Genomic DNA, 24,431 nt, shown 5'->3' with positions numbered 1-24,431 from the left:
TTTGTCGTCGTAGCATCGTCTTCATCAGTCATAATTATTGTCATATCCGTCTTTATCGGTGTTAGGTTTCTTATTTCATGTAACGAATTATCAGCACGGTGTAGTTCATCTCAAACAAAAATGAATAGTGTCTCCGAATTGCGAACGGATAAATAGCCAATGAAGGTCAACAGGTAAAACCAACCCATGATGTCCCATTATGGCAGTTGAAAATAGTCATAGTGTGTGGATTTAGAGGAAATGGAAAATTGACCAATCGGTGTTAAGAGACTTCATTTTATTTTACTAGTTAATAAATTAAACGTGGGAACAAATAAACTTTTTCCGCTGTCTGAAGGTGTACACTCGCTACGAAAGAGTTGGTACGGTTGCATGTCTTTTCATTCGACTTTGATTGCATTTTAATTTCATGTGATTTTTCGTTTCGTTTGCTTTTTTTTAACTCAATTATGTTCATCAAGAGCTTATTTACTTCATAGGTTCTTTGCGACACAGAACAAATCAGACGACAGAATAATCTAAACACTTTACCTCGAGAATCTATTCTTTTCCTTTCCATTTTTAAAAGAGGTAAGAAATATTAGTAAGTTTCAGCTAATTTTCCTACAATTTCGTCTTATCATTCCAAGCCTTCTAGAGTAAATAATTCGAGAGATGTTGGGGCGAAATGAAAGCGATGTCCGGCACGACAAGAGAGAGGGGAAGTCTGAGGTAAGCTCAGGAAACTGAAGCTTTCGAAGAATCCGCTGGTGTAATTGAAATCATTTTCACCATACTGTAAAAAACGTTTACCCAACCTGTAACTGCTGTCGGGCCAGGTATTATCTAAAATTAGATCTTAGTGACATTTTCGGATCATATTTCTGAACCTTGTGCTTTGTGACAGTATCACGTTGTTGTGTTGCGAATCGAATGTTTTTGAAGTAGTCACTATTCTGCGAATTTCACTGCGTCAAGTTCCAACTATTCTTAGGCGTACGGAGAGGACGATCGTTTGACGTTATCGAACACTGCTATTGGAATAAATCATATTGGATTGTACGTTCGTTAATTCATATGTGGATATCAGTTCAACGACCCTCCAACCTTTCCCTAGAGTTTAGTTACACAACCGTGAACTCGAAGTCTGGGAATACCAAAGAATCAGATTAAGATTACAAAACCAATTATAGTATTCCCGACAAGCAGTTTTGGAATTTGCCAATTTGGCTACCAAGTGTAGAGACTGTTTCTTCAATCAAACGATCATCAATGCAAAATTACAAATTTATTCATTTGGAAAAAAAACACCTGAAAGAAAAACGACCTAGCTGTCATTGGCCGGCCTTTCAGTTCAATTCAATGTATCTGGTGAGACTATTTCCTTCTCTTCCAAATACTTCTTGGTCAAAAATATCGCCTCGTTAAACACAGCAGGGATACACAGCAGGGATACACAGGTGCCAGCTTTCTTAAGGGAAGATAAGTTGCATCGTTATTTCTGTTAGCTTTTTCATTTTGCTTTCTTTTTCGTTCACTGAAGAATTTTTATCTGCGAGATAGTCAAAAGCAAGTTGGTATTGAGGAATATCTTCATCAATTCCACATTTTGTTTTGTGGCACACAGAAATGACATTAAACCGCTGCGCAAATAAGTAAGCTTTGTTTTCGGGTGATAAAAACAACGTTACAGAGACGCATGTAGTGACCAAGGAAAATGTCATTTTTAACACATTTTTGCTCCAAGCACAGCCCTGGCTTACGGCCTTAGCTTCCAAGCGACTCAGGGCGCATTTCACGGGCGACAATGTTCAAATAAAGATTACTGTTTCTCATTTTTGCGAAAGGGAAACGTTTAATATCATGTACACGTACATCAATTCAGCTTTGATTTGTTGTCGGAGTTCACGATAGATATGGATTAGCCTGTATCTCTCCGGGGAATGATATGGGTAATGGCGTAGGAAACATTTGTTGCCGAACGATGAAAATTTTCAAACCTTTACCTTTGTAGCTTGGATTTCGAGATTGGAGAGAGTCAAAAGGACAGTTACTGAATGATAGGTGCTAGTTTGATTCCTTATGGAATTCTCTAACATTTTGCCACTGTTTCCGTAGTTCCCTCCATCCTAAACAAACCAATCCTCTGACATGAAGTTCAACAAACCGGAATCGGTGCGGAGATGCAGGTTTTTCCATTTCTGCTCGTGTACATATACTTGGACTAAAACGTTCCCTCTCCAACAAAATTGAATTCTTGAATAATTCGAAGATTGCATGGAACTAGAATGATTGAAGAAACTCGTTCTCCATTCATCCAACTGTTCATCCACTCATCCATCCAACGTACATCGTAGGCAACGGTGCTTGTTATTTTACATATTTCGGCCGAGAAGTGGAGTCGCGCAAAAAGCCAATATCAAACAAGTAAAGAAGCAATCTTCAATCTTCTGGCTAATCGGAAAAAGACGCTTTAAGAAATCTAAAAAAAAGGGCGAAACGGGAAAAGACGAAAAAAGATTGCTGAAGCCTTAGACTTTAGCAATAAATTGATTCGCTTAGATATGATTGTTTCATATAAACCAAACATAAGAGTTGCCGTTGGCTAATCCATACTGATAGGTTTACAGATTCATGATGGAATCTAAGGTCATTTTCCTGATGCTGACTGCTCTGGGAGGCGCAATCGCTTTACCAAAATTCGTTGCAGAATCTGGCCACACAGGTAGGTATCTCATCATTCAAGATCAGATCTAAAGTTATCATGTTCTTTAGTTAATAAACTACAAGGTTACATAGCTTACGCCCAAATTTAGAGAGTTGCAGTCGTGATAGCCAGAAACCGTTTTTGGACACACTCAGTCTTGCATCATGTCGGTAATCCGTCTGATTGTTTTAGTTTCTTGCTTAAGGAGGCTCCATAGAGTTTTTGCTCGCCTCAACGACGGTAGGGATGTACTCGGCGACTCACGAAAGCATTACCATTGCCCGTGGGCAGAGATGGGAAAATACGGACTGCGCAAAGAACCAATCAGATTGCAGGATTCGTTACCGTGCCCTTTGAGAAAAAATAAATGAAAATCTGTGAACTGCGGATAAAGACGTGAAAATGAAAGCGATATGCGCAGTAATAAACACTATTCGAGCAGTAGTGAAAATAAAATCGCTTTCACATTTACGTCTTTATCCGCAGTTCACACACATGATTTTCATATATTCACAGTCATTTATTCATCACCTCACGGGTTTATTTGGAACCAACATAGTAACCAGCTCCCAGTTGGCTTGTCAGCTCAGTTGGTATAGCGCTTCACCGGTATCGCAGAGGTCAGGGGTTCAAATTTCGTACAGACCTGAATCTTTTTCGGGCCTGATTTTCACTACTGTAGAAGTAGTGTTTATTACTGCGAAGATCGCTTTCATATTTAAGACGTCTTATGTAAAAAAACCTTTCACGTTTTAGCGTGTGAAACCAATAGAGAGCAGATCAGCTGTGTTTCCTCTCGAGACACAAAGCATAATTGCAACTTATCACCCATGAAAACAATGTTTTGAAAAGTTAGATTATACTTGTTAATTGCTTAGCAGATGTGGGAAGTGCGATGGCGACTAAGAGGGGTGTCCTTTCCTTCGGGTGGATGGTTAAGCTCGTTACTGAAAGAGATCCCCTTGATTTCAATGGTTATGGCTGCTATTGTGGAATTGGTGGGGAAGGCAAACCCGTGGATGATTTGGACAGGTGATCTAACAAAGCTTTCTTTAGATCATCATTACTGATTTTCCTAGTACCCTGCGTGATGATTAAATTAAAAAGTTGAGGGGAGAGAAAAATGTACTGTCCGTTCCATTTTGAAAACCACAGGATTAAATCCAATGATGGAATTACTTCATTTAAATAGTTGGGTGGAATAGTCGACAAAACCGACTTTGAATGGAAATGGACCCTTGGAATCTATTAACCTATCATGCTCCACCATCTTAAAAGGAGTATACGCTTATAAAGCTGTTAGAAGATGATAATGAAGCATACTTTCCTACTAGACAAGCGCTGTTACCCCCCCCCCCCTCCACACTGATTGATAGACACCAAGAACAACATTAAAAAGTGGACAAATCTATTTTCAGGTGTTGCCTAGTTCACGACAATTGCTATGGCGACATTTTAGAGGCGGAGGTTTGCCCTTTCGAGAAAGGAATTTATTCTCTTCCCTACTCAACAAAATCGGATCACCCTACCGAATGCGGTAAGTCAAAGAAAATGACCTACGTAACCCTGTGCATGGAGGTTTTTATTGTAGTTTAGCTGTTTTTTATTTGTATGTGCTTTTGCTTTTTTATAAGTTAATGTCAGTTGAACTGTCTTTTATTCTACTCACTTTTCGTTTCTCGGTTCCTTTTTATTTTTTTAAGATAATTCGTTACTATATACCTGAACTTACGAGCACATTTCAGAAATTTCGTTAGCTGTGGTACAATGGGAGAACTTGAGACAAATATTGGAATAGGTCCTCTGTTGTAAAATTCCCGGAAAAACTTCTTTTAAAAATAGTAGGCAACAGTATTTCAACTAAACTCTCTCATTTTATTTCAGAACCTGCATCTTATTACTGGCTTAGTGGAGAATGCCGCTTTCGCTTGTGCAAGTGCGATGCAGCTGCCGCTAAATGCTTTAAGAAGAATCGCTATCAAGAGAAGTATAGAAAATACCCACAGAACAAGTGTACGAATGACAAGCCTTCTAAAAGTGACGATGAAACAACACAAACGTTGTTTCCGCTTTGAGTTTGTAATTGTCTGTTAGATGAATAAAAGAGCAAAGATCTCTTTTGGTATAGTCTGGCTTCGTAGCAACTGCCACAAGTACATGTCGCCTACCGATTATTTCTGTTGATTTGGTGATGTCGTTTCGAAAAAATAACCCAGCCGTATACTATTTTAAACCTTTTCTATCAATGCGCTAAACAAGTCAACATATAGTATCTGGCTTACAGAAAATTGAACTATCTTAAATCCCGGTTTACTGCGTCAAACTAAAAGCCCGAGTTTCTGAAGAACTACTAACACCAGAAGCAAATATCAGTTTCATCTTCTCAGAAAATGATCCAGTGTGCATGATTGTGCGACTGGATCGATTTACCAGTTTCACTTAATTGCCAGAAATACACAAACCATTCACGTAAATAGTTTATTTACAATGTTTTCTTTTTCAATGTGTAGGTGTCATATTTAAGTAAACATGTTCATCCCAGTAATTCATTGGTATATAGACTCCATGTAAACTTCGGGTTTTATAAATTTTAATAATTGGTGTAATTTAACAACTATGTAAAAATCGACGATTTCCACTTCACAGAGAATTTCACTTGCATTAATCACAACACGAACATTTCCTACAACTCTTCCTCCACAAGAAAGCAAGCATGCAGCACGCAAAAAATAATGTCATAGCCCCTCCCAATTAAATAGTGCGTCAGAGTAAAAAGGTATGGTCCTAATGATTTCTACACAACCATTTCCTGAATATGAAAATACAAGTCTAATTTCATCAAAAGAATGTCAGTTACTTTTTTTTTCCTCTTTCCTTTTTTTCAATACCAAATTTACAGCTTTTTTTTTTGTTTCTAAATGGTCAAATATATTAACCCTCAATCGTAAATTGGCCAAAACTTTTTCCATTAGCGGAATAAAACCCGTTACTCCATTGAGACCCTGAACTTCATGATCCACTTTCGAACTGGTTCTACAAGGGTCTCTCATAAAGGGGCAGAAAACAGCAGAAGAAATCGAGATAGCGACATAACAAGTCTCTGTTCTCGCCCTCGTGGCTTGACAAAGCCCAACAAATCTGAGGATAAAGTACATCACATGTATTTAATCCACTAAGCGGTGTTTACACCAAATTTTTCCCAGAGCACACCAAGATTAAAATTGTTAAGTCCTTCGTACAAACTTGCATTTGGATTTCTTCAAAAATACTTCGCTTGTTCGGTTTTTTTCGCTGATTCTGCCACGTTCTATGACCTAACGGGAAAGACGATAAAAAGATAGTATTCTAAAAGACCCAAAAAGGCGGTCTGAATTCTTCAAGTATCAAATCGAACAGAATAGAAAATTAACTAATGTGGGAAAAGTGAAAGCTTTGAAAGCCACGAATCTTGCTAAGGAACACAATCTCAACATTCGAGGCACAGAGGGAATTCATCCGTGTGAATCTCAGTCGCAGCCCCAGTCAAAACAGTACTACCTTGTTTATGTTTCAATCCATCACCAAGGGCGATGTGCAGAGGATTATTACGAGTTTACCGTCCAACAAAGCTCCCAGTTGCGATGAAGTAAATGCAAAAATTCTGAAAAATATCTCACCTCTTATTGCTCACATCATAAGTAGTCTTATTGACAATTCCTTTTCTTTGAGCAGTTTTCCACTTCCCGGGAAGTAAGCAGAAATCGTTCCAGTTCTTAAATAAGGGGCATTTTTTCATTTTTTGAAGAGCTAAGAAGGGATACTCAGGTATGAAAATTTTTAGTGAAGATTTACTTTCTTTTCTAATCGACTTTTGGACTCTTCTAAGTTATTTCCTTGTCAAAACAAGAGCCCTAAATCTCATGTTAACTGGAATACTGTGGGTTCTTTTGCGATATAGTGGGTGCCAGACGAAAGTATAGTTTACATAGAGAATAAAACATGCCCGGGCGCGCGTAGATATGGAATTTCTCTTCGAGTCTTTCGCTCGACGGCTCACGAGTGAGCGCAGTGAAGGAGTGAGATGTCGAGTTGAACACGAGAAGAGAAATTCCATATCTACAAGCAACCATGTATTATTTTGTTTATCATATAAACACAATAGCCCTTTACTAAGAAGAAAAGCCGACTACATTAATGAATGAAAATAAATGAATCGACAATCCCCAAATAACAATCGTAGAGTGCGTTGGCGCTAATTCTTAACATGGAAAAGTGCGTAGAATCATGATTACTAAAACAACAACGGTCGCAATTTTCAATTTACAAAATTCTCATTTATTGACTTTGTCCTTACTGACAGCAGACGGCCAAAATCGGCCAGTGGCAAATCTTCAGCTGTCGATTTTCATTTTCATCCGCGAGAAATGCCAACACCTAAGCCACTGAATATGTAACTCGGTTTTTCTTTCTGTATATTGGTCTTTTTCCCCTTCTAGGTAAGTTTAAACATTACTGTCTGTCAGAGATACGGGCTTTTTGGTGCCGTGATGCAAAGACATATGTGTTAAGTTGAGTGGTAGAAACAAAAGTTAACGCAAATGCGCGGTAACTCATGAATATTTTTATTTTCAACGGGGTGTAGATAGAGCCGGGCCGCAGCCTGCAGCCTACCCACGACCTACGGCAACGAAGATCTTCCTTTCAAAAGCCACCATTTCAACCTTACATTCATTTTGTTCCAAAAGAGACCCTTTGAAGTCCTTAATCTCGCAAGGCTTCGAAGATCTTTACGTTAACCTGTCAACTGTGAGGCTGAAAAGCCGAAAAAGTTTCTGTTTTCAAACGAAAACGTAGAAGTTTGGTAGGGGCCTTAAAGAAAGGTGCAAGCGTTAGAACTGTTTTCGAATTATTTTATTTCATTAGCCGTCTTATAAGGTGTTTTTAGAATCATCATGATTGTGATTCACATTGCAGAAAGCATTCATGATCACTGTCCTCAGTTGGCATTTTAAAAAAGAGCCGGCACAAGTTTCAGAACGTGTGTCGGGCTAAACTCCTGATGTCGTTATGCAATGACCTATACAATGACCTCCTCTAAAGTGAAAACGCAGTCATTCCAAAATTATCGTTTTGTAGCTCGGCGGCTCGAGTATTATGAGTTCTTTTCGTTTCTTTTTTAAAAAGAAATTTTTTAAAATTAATTTTCCACCAGGGAAAAGGGGGAAAGTGGAATTGTCTCGTAGACCAGACACCAAGAATATTGTCTCCCCAGAAGAAGGCGGGCCGGGCCTTAAGGTCATCAGGTAAAACCATCTCTTAATGTCACATTATGGCAGTTGAAAATAGTCATGGAAAATTGACCAATTGGTGTTAAGAGACTTTTTTATTTAACCAGTTAATAAATTAAACGTAGGAACAAATAAACTTTTTCCATTATTTGAAGGCGTACACTCGCTACGAAAGAGTTGGTACGATTGCTTGTCTTTTCATTTGACTTTAATTGCATTTTAATTTTATTTGATTTTTCGTTTCATTTGGTTTGTTTTAACTCGAGTATGTTCATCAAGAGCTTATTTATTTCATAGGTTCTCTACGACACAGAACAAGTCAGACGCCAGAATAATGAAAAAAACTTTGTCTCAAGAATCTGTTCATTTCCTTTCCACTTTTACAAGAAGTAAGAAATATTGGTAAGTTTAAGCTACTTTACCTACAATGTCGTCTTATTATTCCGAGCCTTCTAGAGTAAATAATTCTAGATGTTGGGGCGAAATGAAAGTGATGCTCGGCACGACAAAGGAAAGGGAACGTCTGAGGTAAGCTCAGAAAACTGAAACTTTCGAAGAATCCGCTGATGTAATCGAAATCATTTCCATCATATTGTAAAAACGGTCAACCGAGACGTTAACTTTAAGTCTGGGAGTACCAAAGAGTCAAATTCAGATTACAAGTGTAATAAAAGTATTCCTGAAAAGAAGTTTTGGAATTTGCCCATCTAGCTACCAAGTATAGAGACTGTTTCTTTTTTCTTTTTTTTTTTTTCCTCTCTTAGATTTCTTTTTTGAGTCCAAATTCAGTCTAAACTTATTGATATTACCCGCAGTAGTTTTTATTTGTCGAACATTGTTAAATAGGAGCTTTTTTCCGAATACGATTCTAAATACGCTTGATAAATGGAACAGCCGAAAACAAAAGCAAATAAACAATCCTCAATGCAAAATTACAAATTTATTCATTTGGGAAAAGACATCTAAAAAGAATAACGACTTAGCTATCATGGGCCGGCCTTTCAGTTCAATTCAACTATCTGGTGAGACCATTTCCTTATCTCAGAAATGTCACTTGATCAAAAATATCGCCTCGTCAAACACAGCAGGGATACACAGCAGGGACACACAGGTGCCAGCTTTCTTCAGGGAAGATAAGTTACATCGTTATTTCTGTTAGCTTTTAATTTTGCTTTCTTTTTTGTTCACTGTTGAATTTTTATCTGCGAAATAGTTAAAAGCAAGTTGGTGTTTAGGAATATCTTCATCAATTCCACATTTTTTTTTGTGGCACACATTAAACCGCAGCGCAAAGAAGTAAGCTTTGTTTTCGAACGATAAAAACAATGTTACAGGGACGCATTGTGGCACACATTAAACCGCAGCGCAAAGAAGTAAGCTTTGTTTTCGAACGATAAAAACAATGTTACAGGGACGCATTCAGTGACCGAGGAAAATGTCATTTTTACGTTTTTTCTGCTACAAGCACAGCCCTGGCCCACGGCCTTCTTCACAGCCTGAGCCCAAGCGACCCATGGTGCATTACACGGGTAACAATGTTCAAATGAAGATCACTGTTGCTCACGATGTAATATGGATGATGGTGAGCCTCTGTGGTTCTTAAATCATATCAATGCTGCGCAACCTCGGGAGTGCTATAAATAGCTTCATTTTGGAATGAAATGACATTAAACCGCTGCCCAAATAAGTAAGCTTTGTTTTCGGGTGATAAAAACAAAGTTACAGAGACGCATGTAGTGACCAAGGAAAATGTCATTTTTAACACATTTTTGCTCCAAGCACAGCCCTGGCTTACGGCCTTAGCTTCCAAGCGACTCAGGGCGCATTTCACGGGCGACAATGTTCAAATAAAGATTTCTGTTTCTCATTTTGGCGAAAGGGAAACGTTTAAAATCATGTACATGTACATCAATTGAGCTTTGATTTGTGGCCAGTTCACGATAAACATTGATTAGCCTCTACCTTTGTAGCTTGGACTTTGAGATTGGAGAGAGTCAAAAAGACAATTACTGAGTGACGGGTGCCGGTTGGACTCCCTATAAGATTCTCTGACATTTTGCCACTGTTTCTGTATTTCTCTCCATCCTAAACAAACAAATCCTCTTGCATGAAGTTCAACAAACCGGCATCGTCCTGGAGAGTCAGGTTTTTCCATGTTTGCTCCTGATTCCTCAAGTTTTAGCCTTGGCCATATACAGATACTTGGGCTAAAACGTTCCCTCTCCACCAAAATTGAATTATTGAATAGTTTCAAGATTGCGTAGAACTAGAATGATTGAGAAACTCGTTATCCACCCATCCACTGTACATCCATGGTGATCGTTATTTTGCATTTTTCGGCCGGTAGTTGAGTCTCGCAAAAAAAAATAAAAAAAAAACCAAATCAAGCAAATAAAGAAGCAATCTTCAATCCTCTGGCTAATCAGAAGAAAGAGTCTTTAAGAATCGAAATCTAGGGGGAAAAAGTGTGAAAAAGACCAAACAAATTGCTAAAGTCTCAGATTTCGCCGATAAATTGTTTCGCTTAAATATGATTGTTTCTTATAAACCAAACCTAAGTGTTGTATATGGTTGGCTGATCCAGACCGTCGGGTTTACAAATTCACTATGGAATGTAAAGTCATTTTACTGGTGTCGATTGCTCTGGTGGGAGGGGCAATCGCTTCACCAAATTTCATTTCAGAATCTGGCCACACAGAGAGGTATCTCATCATTCAAGGCCAGATCTAAAGTTCTCATATTCTTCAGTTAATAAACTATAAGGTTATATATATTACACCATTCCCGCCGAAATTTAGAAAGTTGCAGTCGTGACAGCCAGACACTACTTTTGGTCACACTCAGTCTTGCACCACGTTGGTAATCGGTCTAATTATGTCGCTCGGCGGCTGGAGTATAATGAGTTCCTTTCGTTTCTGCCTGGCTTCTAAGCAATCCCCCTAAGTTTCTCATAAGTTTTCTCGCTAGTTAGAAATTCTGTTACTAAAAAAAAAATTGTCTTACAGATTCATAATGAACTCTGCGATCATTTTGCTGATTTCGACTGCTTTGGGCGTCTTCGCCATACCTACAGCCGTCTCAGAGACTGGCCTTGAAGCGGTTACGTATCTCGTCACTTTGCGCCATAGCAAATTATTTCATGCTCTCCAGTAAATATCTTAATCCCTACTCGTGTCGTGGAAATAGACTCAGAGGTTTGATGTTAAAGCCATCTCTTTCCTAAATTAAAATAGAGGTATGTTGATTTTGGTCTTGGTCAAGCATTTTGTGAGTGTTTCATTGACAAATTTAACTTCTAGCTTGAACTTGTACTTGAACCGTTACAAGATAACTTATGTTCCAGTCGAGCTTCGCTTAGAAAAGGATCACGACAGAATGTTACATCTTATTTTGAAAGAGTTGAACTTTAAGTTTATGAAATCAGTAAAGTGTAGGCATCAGTTTTTCTTCTAGAAGCACGAATTCCTGTACAGTTTATCCTAAATTATCACTTGCATGATTATAGTCGACTTTAATGTATGCATCTATGCTTGCTAAATTGCTATGCAGATTTTGAAGATGAGAATGCGTCAAAGAGGGCCCTTACCGGCTTTGGAAAGATGCTTTGGTACACCATTCACAAAAAACCATGGAGATATAACGGTTATGGTTGCTACTGTGGTTTTGGTGGGAAAGGAGACCCTGTGGATGATTTGGACAGGTGATCATCAAACTTTTTTTCATATCATCAATACTGATTGACTTTTTTTAGTATCGTGCAGGCTCTCCACTAATGCTAAGTAATTAAAGAGACAAAAAAGTATACCCCTTGTAGCCGAGGATAAGAAAACCTTGTTTGCGAAAGGTTCGTTATTCAGCAAAAAGCCTCTTCCCCAATTCCGTCCTGAGCTGCCAAGCCTTAAACTCGCCCCAATCGCCACAACCAATCCCATTCTCTTACGCAGACACACGATACTCCACGTTCCCTTTCGTACACTCCTGGATTTACTTAAATTGTATTATTTAAAAATTTCGTCAAAATATTGAAGAAAGAAAAATGAGAAATAGTAGTGGGTGCTATTAAATCTTTTTTTCATCATTTGCTTTGTTTTGATATTTTACAACAACTAACAAAGGTAAAGTTTACATTTTTTTTCCTTAACAATACTCTGCTATCTTAGGAAAAGTACTTATTGTCATTTTCGGAAAAATGGAAATGATTCATTTAACTATCTCTGGCACTAGCACTATTTCATGTAGAGAGCAGCAACTGAATAATCAAGTCAATCTATTCATAGGTGTTGCTTCGACCATGACAACTGTTACCATGACATTCAAAAGTCGGAAATCTGTCCATTCGAGGCAGGAGTGTATTTTATGCCCTACACAACAGAAAAGAATAAACCCACTAAATGCAGTAAGTTTTCCGATCTATCTAACTGGTACAAAAAGGTTTTCACTAGTTTTGTTTTGTTTTTTTCGTTTCTTTTTTGATAGTTTCTTGATTTTACTCTGTTTCACTTTAATTTGTTTTTGCTTCGTGTTGTTTGTTGTCTATACTTTAATAGTGGAATGCTTGTTTTCCCACATAGCCTTTATTTATACGAAACGCACTTCCACATTTCGGAAATTTCGTCTCCTTCAGTAGAGGATCCGCGTTTTAAAAAGTAATTTCTTTTATCTTGTAAACCAGCTTCTTATCTATTTGTTACACACTGTGCTATAACATTTAGTCCAATTTGCGTTGCTTTTCACTTTATACAACAGACCCTATACCTCATAAATTATTTCATTTTCCCTCAGAACCTGCCTCTTATTACCGCATTAACGGAAAATGCCGCTCTGCCTTGTGCGAATGCGATGCAGTTGCCACCGAATGCTTCAAGAGGAGTGACTTTAACGAGAAATACAAAAAGTACTCTCGAGACAAGTGCTAGAATGACAAACCCTCTGATGTTACTGAGGGAACTACAATAAATTGTTGTTTCCTTTTCAGGGTCTTCCTTTAATTAAGCACAAGATAAAACACGAAATAAAAGTTGCCATTGCAAATTGAATATAGCCTCACTATGAGTGGGCCAGCTTTGCATGAGAGCTTTTGCCACAGGTACATATCGCAGACCATTACTTCCGTGAGGGTTCTCCACACCACACTTCTGACAAAGTTTTGCCGATTAAAACCAATAACCACTAAGATTTTAACCAAATTCCAAAAACGCTCTTCGTTCGGTTATCTCAACTTCATTTGGCCTTCTTTTGGAGGAAAATACTGCAGACAACGGTATTTCGCAGAAACAACTTTGGATCTACGTACCACATATATTAATGCTTGAAGTGAATGAAACGTTTCAGTACTGCCCATGACACTCTTTACGATATGCTTTTTAATTTTCCACGAGAGAAAAGGGGGAAAGTGGAGCTGTCTCGTAGACTACACACCAAGCGTATTGTGACCTCAGAAGAAGGCGTGCCGGGCCTTAACAAAAGGTCTTTGTGTCACCAATGTCAGAAGCTTTGATGAGTCCCTAGAAGTAATAACACGGAAAACATATCATGAGCTATCAGTCTTTGTAGGAGGTATCCATCAGAGATCAACTATAGTTTGTAAAAACTCAAACCAATGTGGTCATGACTAAAAAGTATCAATATAGGTCAATTATCTCTGACGTTATAACGATCTGTTCCTACCAACAGGACATGTCCTTTTATTTTTTTACGATAACAGAACGTTCTGTAAAGCGTTCGTCATAAATCAGACATCAAGAAAAAAAAGCTTATCGGTGGGTCGTCAACTTCTTTGTCGTACTGCCACGCCGGGCTGGCGCGTGCCGTGAAGTGGAACTTTGTCGCCCGCTGTTGTTTGAGATTGTACAGCGGAAATGCGAATAAAAGTACAAAGCAGTTTTCAAAATGGCGGCTGAAAATAGCATTTTGAATGCTATTGTGGCTCTTCGTCCTTTACGTGATGAAGTCGATAATTTCTTTTTCTTTGAAGAAGAAGTAAAAACAGCTCTCACTTCAATTTTTGAAAAAAACCGTGTGGGCCAAAGCTCTTTGAAACGAGCTAAAATGTCACAAATTCCAGCGACAGCACTCCTGGAAGGAGAAGTGAAGATGTGGCTTAAGATGCTCCATAGGTGCCTCAGTCCAAGAATGAAGGCCCGAAGCGCTTGGACTGTAGAGTTTAAAAGGGCGATGTCCTCGGAAATATTTTCCTTAATTTTACAGATGGTTAAAAAGGCCCGTTCCGCTTATGGTGTTGTGCACAACGAAGAAAAACACACAGATATAATCTACTATAACAGAGAGAACAGACTGATTCGAGATTTTGCCCAGTTATCTGAGCTAAGCAGAGACTCAGTCCGAGAATTCCTTATTAAGTAGAGTAAAGGAACAAGAAAAGGAACTTCAAAAGTTTCCATAACTTCTGAAACGCCTTTCACCATCACATTTATTAAGAGGACACAGCAAGTGGTGGGTATTGTCTCAAGTCTCTATATGCACCATTGACTTGGTTTTCAGTTTCTAAGCCCTCTAGATAGTCTGGGTCAATTTCATGAACAGTCCCAATGTCAATCTTTTTTAACTGTTCTACAAGGTTACTATAAGTTAGAAGCTTTGGAATCTTACAGCCTTTACAAATTGAAATACTTGTTCTTTTCCCTGGTTTGCCTTCATTTGATTTCATTGAAAGCACCAGTCTTACACTTTTGTACTTTCGTTTCCCCATTACACCACTTGCATAATATGTTGCAATACTTCGAACAATGTTGTCATCTGACTTTTCAAATTCTAACACACTCTTCTTATACTCTTTACAAACTATTCTATTGGTCAACTGCTTGTTCTCTGTCACATATTTTGTTAACTTATCTAACTTGCATCTCTTTTGCAGAGTGTCAAACATTCCCTCGAAACAGGCTGAGGAATGTTCATTTGAGCTCCCATGAATTTTGGCAGCAGCTTCAATGGTTTCATGCCTCCTTCTTCTTGCGGTTCTTGGTCCCAGTGTTGATTCTCCATTGACAAGTGCAGTAGGGCTTCTTGTTCGTGCCTGAGATACCTGTCCCTGTGACTAAAATATTGCTAAATTAGACACTGGGTAGTAACACAATTATTTAAATTAGATGTGGTTGGATGATAACAAAATAGATATTTAGCCATATCTTACATTCAATATGTTGATGTTTACAATTTAGAGACACTGTCATTTATGACAGTCTTTACTGACCAAATGAACACAGGCACTCGCTCAGGTTTCTTGCATAGGTACCGGCATAGAAGCCTGACCATGGCTGTCATTCTGGCACTGGCTCTGTGTTAAGTGGTTAGTTCACCGAAATTGAACTTGCAAAATATTTTTTTTTATTTTTACAAAATTGAATATTTTTCTGTTCACATTATTAATAAAATCCAACCACTAATCAATGCAAACCTACAGACTTAGTTGGAGGTCGTACCCAGCAGTTTTTTGCTGCATACTTACTGGTACTGGTAAAACAACCACAATAAAGAATCACGAGTATACTCACAGGAATATTTTCTAATTCATTTGTTATGTCTTTGAAGTGTTCCCTGACTGTGGCCAACTGAAAGCAATTATTATACAAGTGATTTCATAAGCACTGATTGTTTAATTTCAAGTGTCATTTAGAGTTTAAACACATAAAAAGCTTTTACCCTGTCAAAATTGAAATTCAAGCCTCCCTACACATGGACCTCCACCACTTTCCTATAATCCTTTGTTACAATATTCTCTGATATTGAAAATAAAAATCTTCCCAAAACATTAATACTGGACAAATTTATCTCACCTTTTCTTGGGCTCGCTGGACTTTTTTGTACTCTGCCGATAGCTTGCGATTTTCATCAACAGCTTTCTCCCTTGCAACCTTGCGAGCTTTCATGAATTGAGCCAAGTTAAAGCGCGTGTTCTTTGTGTGCGGCATCCTAGAAATTAACTCATAAAAAACTAAGGAAAGAAGGCAAAATTAGGAAAACAAAAATCATAGAGCTTTTGTCAAGGCTTTGAAGTTTCGGTTCGTAGCACAAATTCTCGGATAAGTAGAGAAACTTAAAAAACTATCCTAGCCAAAAATACGATAGAAACGACAAATAAACCTTACCTTTTCTTTTACTATTTCCTCTACTGTCTCTTGCTAAGCGAACATCGAAGAAACCATGGCATATTTAGTATCAAAATGACGGGAAAACTGTGTACTTTCAGCACATTTGAGTTTTGGCGCCTTCGGACTAACTCCAGGACCGCTCGGAGGCAGTTTTCAACAGGCGTTAACTCAGTTCCAGCCTTCTCTAAAAACCACACGGTCACAAACGCCATATTTGTGGACGCTGATTGTTCCGCTTCAGAGCGCTCACCAGCCCGGCGTGTGCATCGTCTTCATCAATCATAATTATTGTCGTCTCTGTCTTCATCGTTATTAGGTTTCTTTTTTCATGTAATGAATTATCAGCACGGTATAGTTCAGCTAAAAAAAGATGAATAGTGTCCCTGAATGGCGAACGGGTAAATAGTCACTGAAGGTCAGCAGGTAAACCATCTCTTGATGTCACATTATGGCAGTTGAAAATAGTCACGGTGTGTGGATTTGGGGGACATGGGAAATTGACCAATTGGTGTTAATAAGTTAAACGTGGGAACAAATAAACTTTTTCCTTTATTTGAAGGCGTACACAGGAATAAACTCGTTACATAAAGGGTTGGTACGATTGCTTTGCCTTTTCATTCGACTTTGATTGCATTTTGATTTTACTACATTTTTCCTTTTATTCGCTTTGTTTTTAACTCAGTTATATTCATCAAGAGCTTATTTATTTCATAGGTTCTCTACGACACAGAACAAATCAGACGACAGAATATTAAAAAAAACTTTGCCTCAAGAATCTATTAATTTCCTTTCCTCTTTTACAAGAGTTAAGAAATATTAGTAAGTTTCATCTAGTTTACCTACAATGTCGTCTTATTACTCTAAGCCTTCAAGAGTAGATAATTCGAGATGTTGAGGCGAGATGAAAGTGATGCCCGGCACGACAAAGGAAAGGGAACGTCTGAGGTAAACTCAGAAAACTCAAGCTTTCGAAGAATCCGCTGATGTGATGGAAATCATTTTCATCATACTGTAAAAAACATCTACCCAACCGTGAACTCAAAGTCTGGGGCTACCAAAGAGTCAGATTAACATTACCGTGAAATGAAGTTAAAGTATTCCTGAAAAGAAGTTTTGGAATTTGTCCATTTGGATATCAAGTGTAGATACTGTTTCTTTATTATTTTCCCTTTCTTAGATTTCCTACTTGTGTCCAAATTGAATCTTAACCTATTGATATTACCCGAAGTAGTTTTTATATGTCGGACATCGCAATATGGAAGCTTTTTCTCAGAGTGAGATTTCACACAGCTTTGTAAATGAAACTACCGAAAACAGAAGCAAGTAAACGATCTTCAATGCAAAATTATAAATTTATTCATTTGGAAAAACACCTGAAAGAAAAGCGACTTAGCTGTCATTGGCCGGCCTTTCAGTTCAATTCAATGTATCTGGTGAGACCATTTCCTTTTGTCACAAATGTCACTTGGTCAAAAATATCGCCTCGTCAAACACAGCAGGGATGCACAGCAGGGATACACAGGTGTCAGCTTTCTTCAGGGAAGATAAGTTGTATCATTATTTCTGTTAGCTTTTTTATTTTGCTTTCTTTTTTGTTCACTGTTGAATTTTTATCTGCGAAATAGTTAAAAGCAAGTTGGTGTTTAGGAATATCTTCATCAATTCCACATTTTGTTTTGTGGCACACATTTAACCGCAGCGCAAAGAAGTAAGCTAGGTTTTCGAACAATAAAAACAATATTACAGAGATGTATGCAGTGACCGAGGAAGATGTCATTTTTAACACGTTTTTGCTACAAGCACAGGCCTGGCCCACGGCCTTAGCTTCCAAGCGACCTAGGGCGCATTTCAAGGGCGAAAATGTTCAATTAAAGATCACTGTTTCTCATTTTGGCGAAAGAGAAACGTTTAATACCATTTACATCAATTCAGCTTTGATTTGTGGCCAGAGTTCACGATAAAGATGGATTAGCCTGTATCTCTCAAAAATGGTACGAGTAATGGAGTAGGAAACATTTGTTCCCAAACGATGAAAATTTTTAAACCCCTACCTTTGTAGCTTGGATTTTGGGATTGGAGAGGGTCAAAATTACATACAGTCACTGAATGATGGGCCCTAGTTGGATTCCTTATGGGATTCTATAACATTTTGCCGCTGTTTCAGCAGTTCCCTCCATCCTAAACAAACAAATCCACTGACATGAATTCGAAGTTCAACAAACCATTATCGTTCTGGAGAGGCAGGTTTTTCCATTTTTTCCCCCCTGATTCCTCAAGTTTAAGCCTTGGTAATGTCCGTATACTTGGACTAAAACTTTCCCTCTCCTCCAGAATTGAATTATTGAAAAAGATTGCGTATAACTAGAATGATTTAAGAAACTCATTATTCATCCATCCAACTTTACATCCATGGTGATCGATATTTTACATATTTCGGCCGGAAAGTGGAGTCACGCAAAAAACCAAAATCAAACAAATAATAAAGCAATCTTCAGTCTTCTGATTGATCGGAAAAAGAAACGCTCTAAGAAAGAAAGTGCGAAACGAGAAAAGAGGAAAAAATATTGCTGAAGCCTCATATTTCGTCGATAAATTGATTCGCTTAAATATGATTGTTTTATAAAAAACCAAAGCTAAGTGTTAAATATGGTTAGCTGATCCAGACCATCGGGTTTACAGATTCATGATGGAATCTGAGGTCATTTTGCTAATCATTCAAGGCCATATCTAAAGTTGTCATGTTCTTTAGTTAATAAACTATAAGGTTACATAGCTTACGCCATTCCCTCCCAAATTTAGAGAGTTGCAGTCGTGATAGCCAGATACTGTTTTTGGCCACACTCGGCCATGCATTATGTCGGTAATCTGTTTGATTGTTTTAGTTACTTGCTTAAGGAGGCTCCATAGGGTTTTTGTTCAATATTGGCACGCGCGAGTGTATCGTTTTTCTAGAAAGTTTTTATGTTTTCGCTTTTCTAGGTCACTAAAAGCCATCAAAAGGGCAATGAGGAAGGTTCGGACCATTGTTTGCTGGTAAATATTATCAAAAAGATTTTCTTTGTCTTTCCTCCACAAAAACTAAATTCGAATGAGACAATTTAACTAGACACAAGGGGATTTGATGCAGCTTTTTTCTCGATGAATTCCTTCAGTTTTTGTGATAAGAATACATGAAAGTCATATATTTGTACTGCGGAAAATACATTTTAAGCAAATGAAGATCATCGCAGTAAATACTCAACTTCAGGCCTTATTTCTCAACTGCTTAAGTTGAGTATTTACTGCGATGATCTTCATTTGCTTAAAATCCTTCAGTTTTTGTTGTGCAATTTACGGTACAAATCGGAAAGACTCACCGAAAGGGTATTTATAGTAGAACTGAAAACGAAGCTCGCCCTTTCACCACGAGCAAATTGTTTACGAGAATTCAGACATTAAATGAATGAAAGTTCCATCGATTAATTCAACTGTAACCAAATTCCTCACGTTTTAACTTTCTAGGTACTTTTTGCGAAGGATTTAATTAATTGCAGACGGTTTTTTAGGCCGCTTGTCAACCAATTTACTGATACTATTGCTAATACAAATTCATTTCGAAACCAATATTTTTCTGTCAACTAAAGTGATTTGAGAGAAAGAAAAAAGAGGATTAATAATAAGTTATTTATCAGCTTAAGGTAGTGACCAACGTCCTTGCTTAAAAACACTGCCCAGCCGGAAAAGCGAGATATATTTATGAAAAATGGCAACAAAGATAAGGATGTACTCGGCGATTCACGAAAGCGTTTTAACTTACCGTGCCCGTGGGCAGAGAGGAAAATACGTACCGCGCTAAGAACCAATCAGATTGCAAGATTCGTTACCGTGCCCTCTGAGAAAAAATTAGGTGAAAGTCTTATATGTGAACTGTGAATAAAGACGTGAATATGGAAGCGATATTCGCAGTAATGAACACTACTTGAGCATTAGTGAAGATCGCTTTCATATTTAATTGGTGGGGAAGGCAAACCCGTGGATGATTTGGACAGGTGATCTAACAAAGCTTTCTTTAGATCATCATTACTGATTTTCCTAGTACCCTGCGTGATGCGTGATGATTAAATTAAGAAGTTGAAAGGAGAGAAAAACACTCCATTCATTCCATTTTGTACACCATAGGATCAAATCCAATGTTGAAATTAATTCATTTAAATATTTCGGTGGAATAGTCAACAAAACCGAAAAGGAATGGAAATGGACCCATGGAACCTAATAACTTAACATTCACGGCTGTTTTGGCAATTTTTGACATCTTCCTTTTTCTGAACAATGCTCTACCATCTTATCCCCTACTCAACAAAACTGAATCACCCTACCGAATGCGGTAAGTCAAAGAAACTGACTTACGTAACCCGATGCTTTAAGGTAAAAACGCCTTTGCTATGTAATTCAGCTGTTTTTGTTTTGTGTGCTTTTTTATAGGTCAATATTCAGTTGCACTGTTTTTATTCTACTCGGTTTTCTTTTTCCAGTTTCGTTTTTTTTTTTTTTTTTTTTAAGATAATTCGCTAGCATATGTCTGAACTTACTAGCATATTTCAGACATTTCGTTAGATGTGGCACAATAGGAGAACTTGAAACAGCTATTGGAATAGGTCCTCTGATCTAAAATTTCTTGCAAAACTTCTTTTAAAAATATTAGACACCAGTATGTTAACTAAATTCCCTCCTTTTGCTTCAGAACCTCAAAATGCCGCTTCCGCTTGTGCGAGTGCAATGTACGTGCCGCTAAATGCTTTAAGAAGAATCGCCATCACTACAAGTAAAGAAAATACCTACAGAACAAGTGTACGAATGACAAGCTTTCTGAACGTGTTGAAAAAAAAACATGAATGTTGTTTTTCGCTTTGAGTTTGTAATTGTTTGTTAGATGAATAAAAGAGCAAAGATCTCTTTTGGTATAGTCTGGCTTCGTAACAACTGCCACAGGTACATGTCGCCTACCGATTATTTCTGTTGACTAGGTGCTGTCGTTTCAAAACAATAACTCAACTATAAATTTTTTTAAACCTTTTCCATCAATGTACTTTATCAAGTCAACATAGAGTATCTGGCCTACAGACCATTGAACTACTGTAATTCCAGGTTTACTGTGTCAAACTAAAAGCCCGAGTTTCTGAAGAACTACTAACACCAGAGGCAAATATCAGTTTCATCTTCTTAGAAAATGATCCAGTGTGCATGATTGTGCGACTGGATCGATTTACCAGTTTCACTTAATTGCCAGAAATACACAAACCATTCACGTTAATATTTTATTTACAATGTTTTCTTTTTCAATGTGTAGGTGTCATATTTAAGTAAACATGTTCATCCCAGTAATTCATTGGTGCATAGACTCCGAGTACACTTCGGGTTTTATAAATTTTAATAATTAGTGTAATTTAATAACTATGGATAAATCGACGATTTCCACTTCACAGAGAAATTCACTTGCATTAATCACAACACGCACATTTCACAAGAAAGCAAGCATGCAGCACGCAAAAAAATGATGTAATAACCCTCCCAACCCAGCCTTATCTAATTGCCGTTCAGGCCTTCGTCGAAAATTGGCGAAATTCCCTTGGATCTTCTAGAAAGACCTCATAAATGACTTCTACATAATCTCCAACAGGTAACTGCTTCCACTCACGCCAACTAATGAAATTTGAGCTCGTACACCCAGGGAATTTTTCACAATAAAAAAATGATTGTTTCAATGAGATAGTAATGAAGAAATCTGTCCTAGGGAAAAAATTACCAACGTGCATCCCTTAATGGCTCTGACTCTCATATTTGATACTTCTCACTACCACAAGAGATTCATATGCATTTTTTCTTTTCAATATCAGTAGACATATATCGATCACGGTTGGCTATTTTGCCAATACAGTAACTTTACCTCCAAATAAATGTAATGAAAATCGATAGGAGATACGGAAAATATTATAACTCCACGTTTCCACTAAACCATAAATTTTAGCGAAACTCGACTATCTGAGCCATGTTTTTAGGGGTTTGAGTCAAAAACAACCAGTGGCCAGCATTGCATATGTGGCATAATATCTGCAGCCAACCACAATACAAAACAGATAGGGTATCAAAAATAGTGCGTCAGAGTAAAAGGTATGGTCCTATTGATTTCTACACAACAATTTCCTGAATATGAAAAAACAAGTCTAATTTCATCGGGGTCAAAAGACTGTCGGTTATTGTTTCCTTCCTCTTTCCTTTTTTTTCACTACCAAATTTACGGTGTTCTTGTTTCTAAATGGTCAAAACGAAAGACTGCAAAGGAAATACGCAGCTTTTCAGTTTTGTTGCGCACAGAACTTTTTCATTAAGGAACTGAAATTTATGGATGGGGTTATTAAATGGAGTTGTTCATGAAGTATAACCCTGATGATTCTTCTCAGACATCAGTTAAAAGTTGACAAAAGGTAAGTATTCCTCACCCCCCCCCCCAAAAAAAATCCCTCCCCCAGTGTGTCCTAGTACAGCATTGTACTATCAAAATAATGAATATTGTCAAACGTTGCTGAAATCTTGACACTACCCACAGGGGTAACTTTTTACCTTGGTGCGTTCCGTAGTCCGACAACAGTTACATTAATAATTTGCTTAAGCGGACAACTTCTTTGTCATGATAACCCACTTATACTTTTAGGGAGTGTATACTTCCTTTTACATAGAAATTTGGCAAGAATAGGTGATACAGTATTTACAACATTTCACAGAGCAAAGTTTATACAATAATAACAAACAAAAAGCATAATATGGCGAGTCACAGCTCGCGCGAAAAACCATTCTCAATTCAATTAGCTCGAGTTTATTTGCTGTCTATTCCAAAACAGCAGTGTCACATCCTAAGCTGAGATTTCTGACTAAGCAGAAGCCGCCAATCTAAGGGAAAACACAGACATCAGTTACAAAAAAGCAACAAAATTGGCACTACCATCAGTAACAAACTTTTTTGGATGCAAAACAAGGCTGAGCCTTAAAAAGAACTGCCGAGTGCCTTAAGCTAGTTGCCTATGGCACCGTAATGCTGAAGCACAGCCTTGTGAAAAACTACACCACATGGAATACATGTACCAAAAATTCACTCAAAAAATGAATTAATGTTTTGTACCAGACCTTAAGTGTTCCTGTAATAAAGCTTTAGTCTGTACATCAGTACAGGTTGACAATAGCGCGACTAATCTGTCGGCGGCTTCAAGGTTTCTTCCCAGCTGTTTTACTGGTATGTCCTGAAACTTGCTTGCAACTTGAGAAACAATGTTCAACCTTACCAAAAAATCAAGGAACTACACATTAAAAGTGAATTTGTTTGAAATAACGATAAAATATTTCTTGCTTTTCCAAAACCGACTGTTTATCTCTTACTATGCCATGATAAAGCGAAACCTTGGTATTTTTCCTAGATGCAGAGGAAACCCCAAGTTTGATGAATACCTTCCAAACAAAAATTAAAGTAAGTAAGCTTCATGTATTTGAGAATTGGAAAACTCAGCAAGTTAATTTAGTGTCCACTCATAAAGCAAGTATCACTGATGCACACTTCACAGAGCTTCAGATTATGTGAGTTTCCCTACACTTCATATTTTACCATAATTAATAAATCGGTTTCGGAGAAATTAAATTTTACAAAGATACAATGCTTTGTCTGGACATGTCTCTTAGTATCTCTAAGAGCAAGTTGAATGAATAAAATAGAAAATATTGTACTGTACCAAGATTTCCGCATCTCATCATCTGATTCAGTGAGACTGTTCGAAATCACAATTGCTCTCCCTAGCAGTATGCTCAGAAGTCCTACGCCAAACTGAAAACAAACAGGTGACGCCAGCTTGATATCCTCTTCACCAAAATTATCGCCACAAATAAAATCGTTTGTTCGAAGATTGGTTGCATATCACTTTTATAATGACAACTATCATGCAATAGTTCCTGGTTTCAAGTGATACATTCCGCAAAAAGAAGCACATAGTAACATGGGTGAAGTTTCTACATTAATAAAGTTCGGGCCCTTATAACAAACAAGTTTGCGGCAACTTGCTCTTGAGCCTGACCCCCAAACGTTAACGCTGCCCGAGCTGTTCACTTACATGTACCTTTGTTAGTTTGCTTACTAGATCGTTACAAGTATTTATTTAAGAACCTTATTGGACACGGACAAAGACCAGACCACAACACCAACAGTGCCGTGTCCAACTATACATTGTGGAGGTGTCAAGGTTCTTTAATATCTACAACCAACCATAGCAGTGAAGATGCTGGCTACGGGGCAACGATTTATTATCAATATACGACAACACAACAAAGTCTAACAATTTGCAAGTAAATTGC

General features: G+C 37.8%; 4 protein-coding genes across 6 annotated transcripts in view; 2 read left to right on the top strand and 2 right to left on the bottom strand.

The window, feature by feature from the left end:
- The first annotated feature begins 242 nt into the window (after positions 1-242).
- LOC113677605 (phospholipase A2 A2-actitoxin-Cgg2a) lies at positions 243-20,999 on the top strand. 3 transcript variants are annotated; one of them, XM_089195599.1, is made up of 6 exons: positions 243-362; positions 480-570; positions 2,602-2,704; positions 3,568-3,718; positions 4,105-4,223; positions 4,571-4,806. In XM_089195599.1, exons 3-6 carry the CDS (start codon positions 2,614-2,616, stop codon positions 4,759-4,761), a joined length of 552 nt encoding a protein of 183 aa, XP_089051725.1. In that variant the 5' UTR covers positions 243-362; positions 480-570; positions 2,602-2,613; the 3' UTR covers positions 4,762-4,806. The 3 variants fall into 3 exon arrangements, 2 of the variants coding, with proteins under 2 accessions (XP_089051725.1, XP_089051724.1); XM_089195598.1 differs by having other exon boundaries at positions 3,565-3,718; XR_016183468.1 differs by lacking the exons at positions 2,602-2,704; positions 3,568-3,718; positions 4,105-4,223; positions 4,571-4,806 and adding an exon at positions 20,782-20,999.
- On the top strand, positions 11,331-12,876 carry LOC113677793 (basic phospholipase A2 1-like). Its single transcript, XM_089195609.1, has 3 exons — positions 11,331-11,653; positions 12,231-12,349; positions 12,736-12,876. The coding sequence occupies exons 1-3, from the start codon at positions 11,472-11,474 to the stop codon at positions 12,867-12,869; spliced, it is 435 nt and encodes a 144-aa protein (XP_089051735.1). The 5' UTR covers positions 11,331-11,471; the 3' UTR covers positions 12,870-12,876.
- On the bottom strand, positions 14,370-16,330 carry LOC149049936 (uncharacterized). Its single transcript, XM_089195596.1, has 3 exons — positions 15,747-16,330; positions 15,465-15,521; positions 14,370-15,007 (listed from the first exon to the last, which is right to left on the bottom strand). Exons 1-3 carry the CDS (start codon positions 15,879-15,881, stop codon positions 14,387-14,389), a joined length of 813 nt encoding a protein of 270 aa, XP_089051722.1. The 5' UTR covers positions 15,882-16,330; the 3' UTR covers positions 14,370-14,386.
- A 354-nt stretch (positions 21,000-21,353) lies between the features above and the next one.
- Positions 21,354-24,431, bottom strand: part of LOC113668841 (protein PAT1 homolog 1) — a 15,194-nt gene continuing 12,116 nt past the window's right edge. The window contains exons 18-20 of the mRNA XM_027184797.2: positions 23,816-23,907; positions 23,220-23,369; positions 21,354-22,985 (exon numbers count right to left, since the gene is read on the bottom strand). Coding sequence (XP_027040598.2) covers positions 22,967-22,985; positions 23,220-23,369; positions 23,816-23,907 — 261 coding nt within the window. The 3' untranslated portion in view covers positions 21,354-22,966. The remainder of the gene's footprint in view (positions 22,986-23,219; positions 23,370-23,815; positions 23,908-24,431) is intronic.

The sequence above is a fragment of the Pocillopora damicornis genome, chromosome 2 (genome assembly GCF_964200805.1).
Source record: "Pocillopora damicornis chromosome 2, jaPocDami1.2, whole genome shotgun sequence".
In the NCBI taxonomy this organism is placed as follows: Eukaryota; Metazoa; Cnidaria; class Anthozoa; order Scleractinia; family Pocilloporidae; genus Pocillopora; species Pocillopora damicornis.
The sequence above is the reverse complement of the archived record's forward strand: the minus strand, read 5'-3'. Positions and strand labels throughout refer to the sequence as shown.

What these genes read in the sequence shown, in the direction of transcription:
- LOC113677605 (XM_089195598.1), top strand. Translation starts at nt 2,614, where the DNA reads ATGATGGAATCTAAGGTCATTTTCCTGATGCTGACTGCTCTGGGAGGC. An exon ending in TGCAGAATCTGGCCACACAG is followed by an intron (nt 2,705 to 3,564) that starts GTAGGTATCTCA and finishes TTAATTGCTTAG; the next exon opens with CAGATGTGGGAAGTGCGATG. An exon ending in CCCGTGGATGATTTGGACAG is followed by an intron (nt 3,719 to 4,104) that starts GTGATCTAACAA and finishes ATCTATTTTCAG; the next exon opens with GTGTTGCCTAGTTCACGACA.
- LOC113677793 (XM_089195609.1), top strand. Translation starts at nt 11,472, where the DNA reads ATGCATCTATGCTTGCTAAATTGCTATGCAGATTTTGAAGATGAGAAT. An exon ending in CCTGTGGATGATTTGGACAG is followed by an intron (nt 11,654 to 12,230) that starts GTGATCATCAAA and finishes ATCTATTCATAG; the next exon opens with GTGTTGCTTCGACCATGACA. An exon ending in GAATAAACCCACTAAATGCA is followed by an intron (nt 12,350 to 12,735) that starts GTAAGTTTTCCG and finishes ATTTTCCCTCAG; the next exon opens with AACCTGCCTCTTATTACCGC.
- LOC149049936 (XM_089195596.1), bottom strand. Translation starts at nt 15,881, where the DNA reads ATGCCGCACACAAAGAACACGCGCTTTAACTTGGCTCAATTCATGAAA. An exon ending in TCCAGCGAGCCCAAGAAAAG is followed by an intron (nt 15,522 to 15,746) that starts GTGAGATAAATT and finishes AATTGCTTTCAG; the next exon opens with TTGGCCACAGTCAGGGAACA. An exon ending in ATGAATTAGAAAATATTCCT is followed by an intron (nt 15,008 to 15,464) that starts GTGAGTATACTC and finishes GCAATATTTTAG; the next exon opens with TCACAGGGACAGGTATCTCA.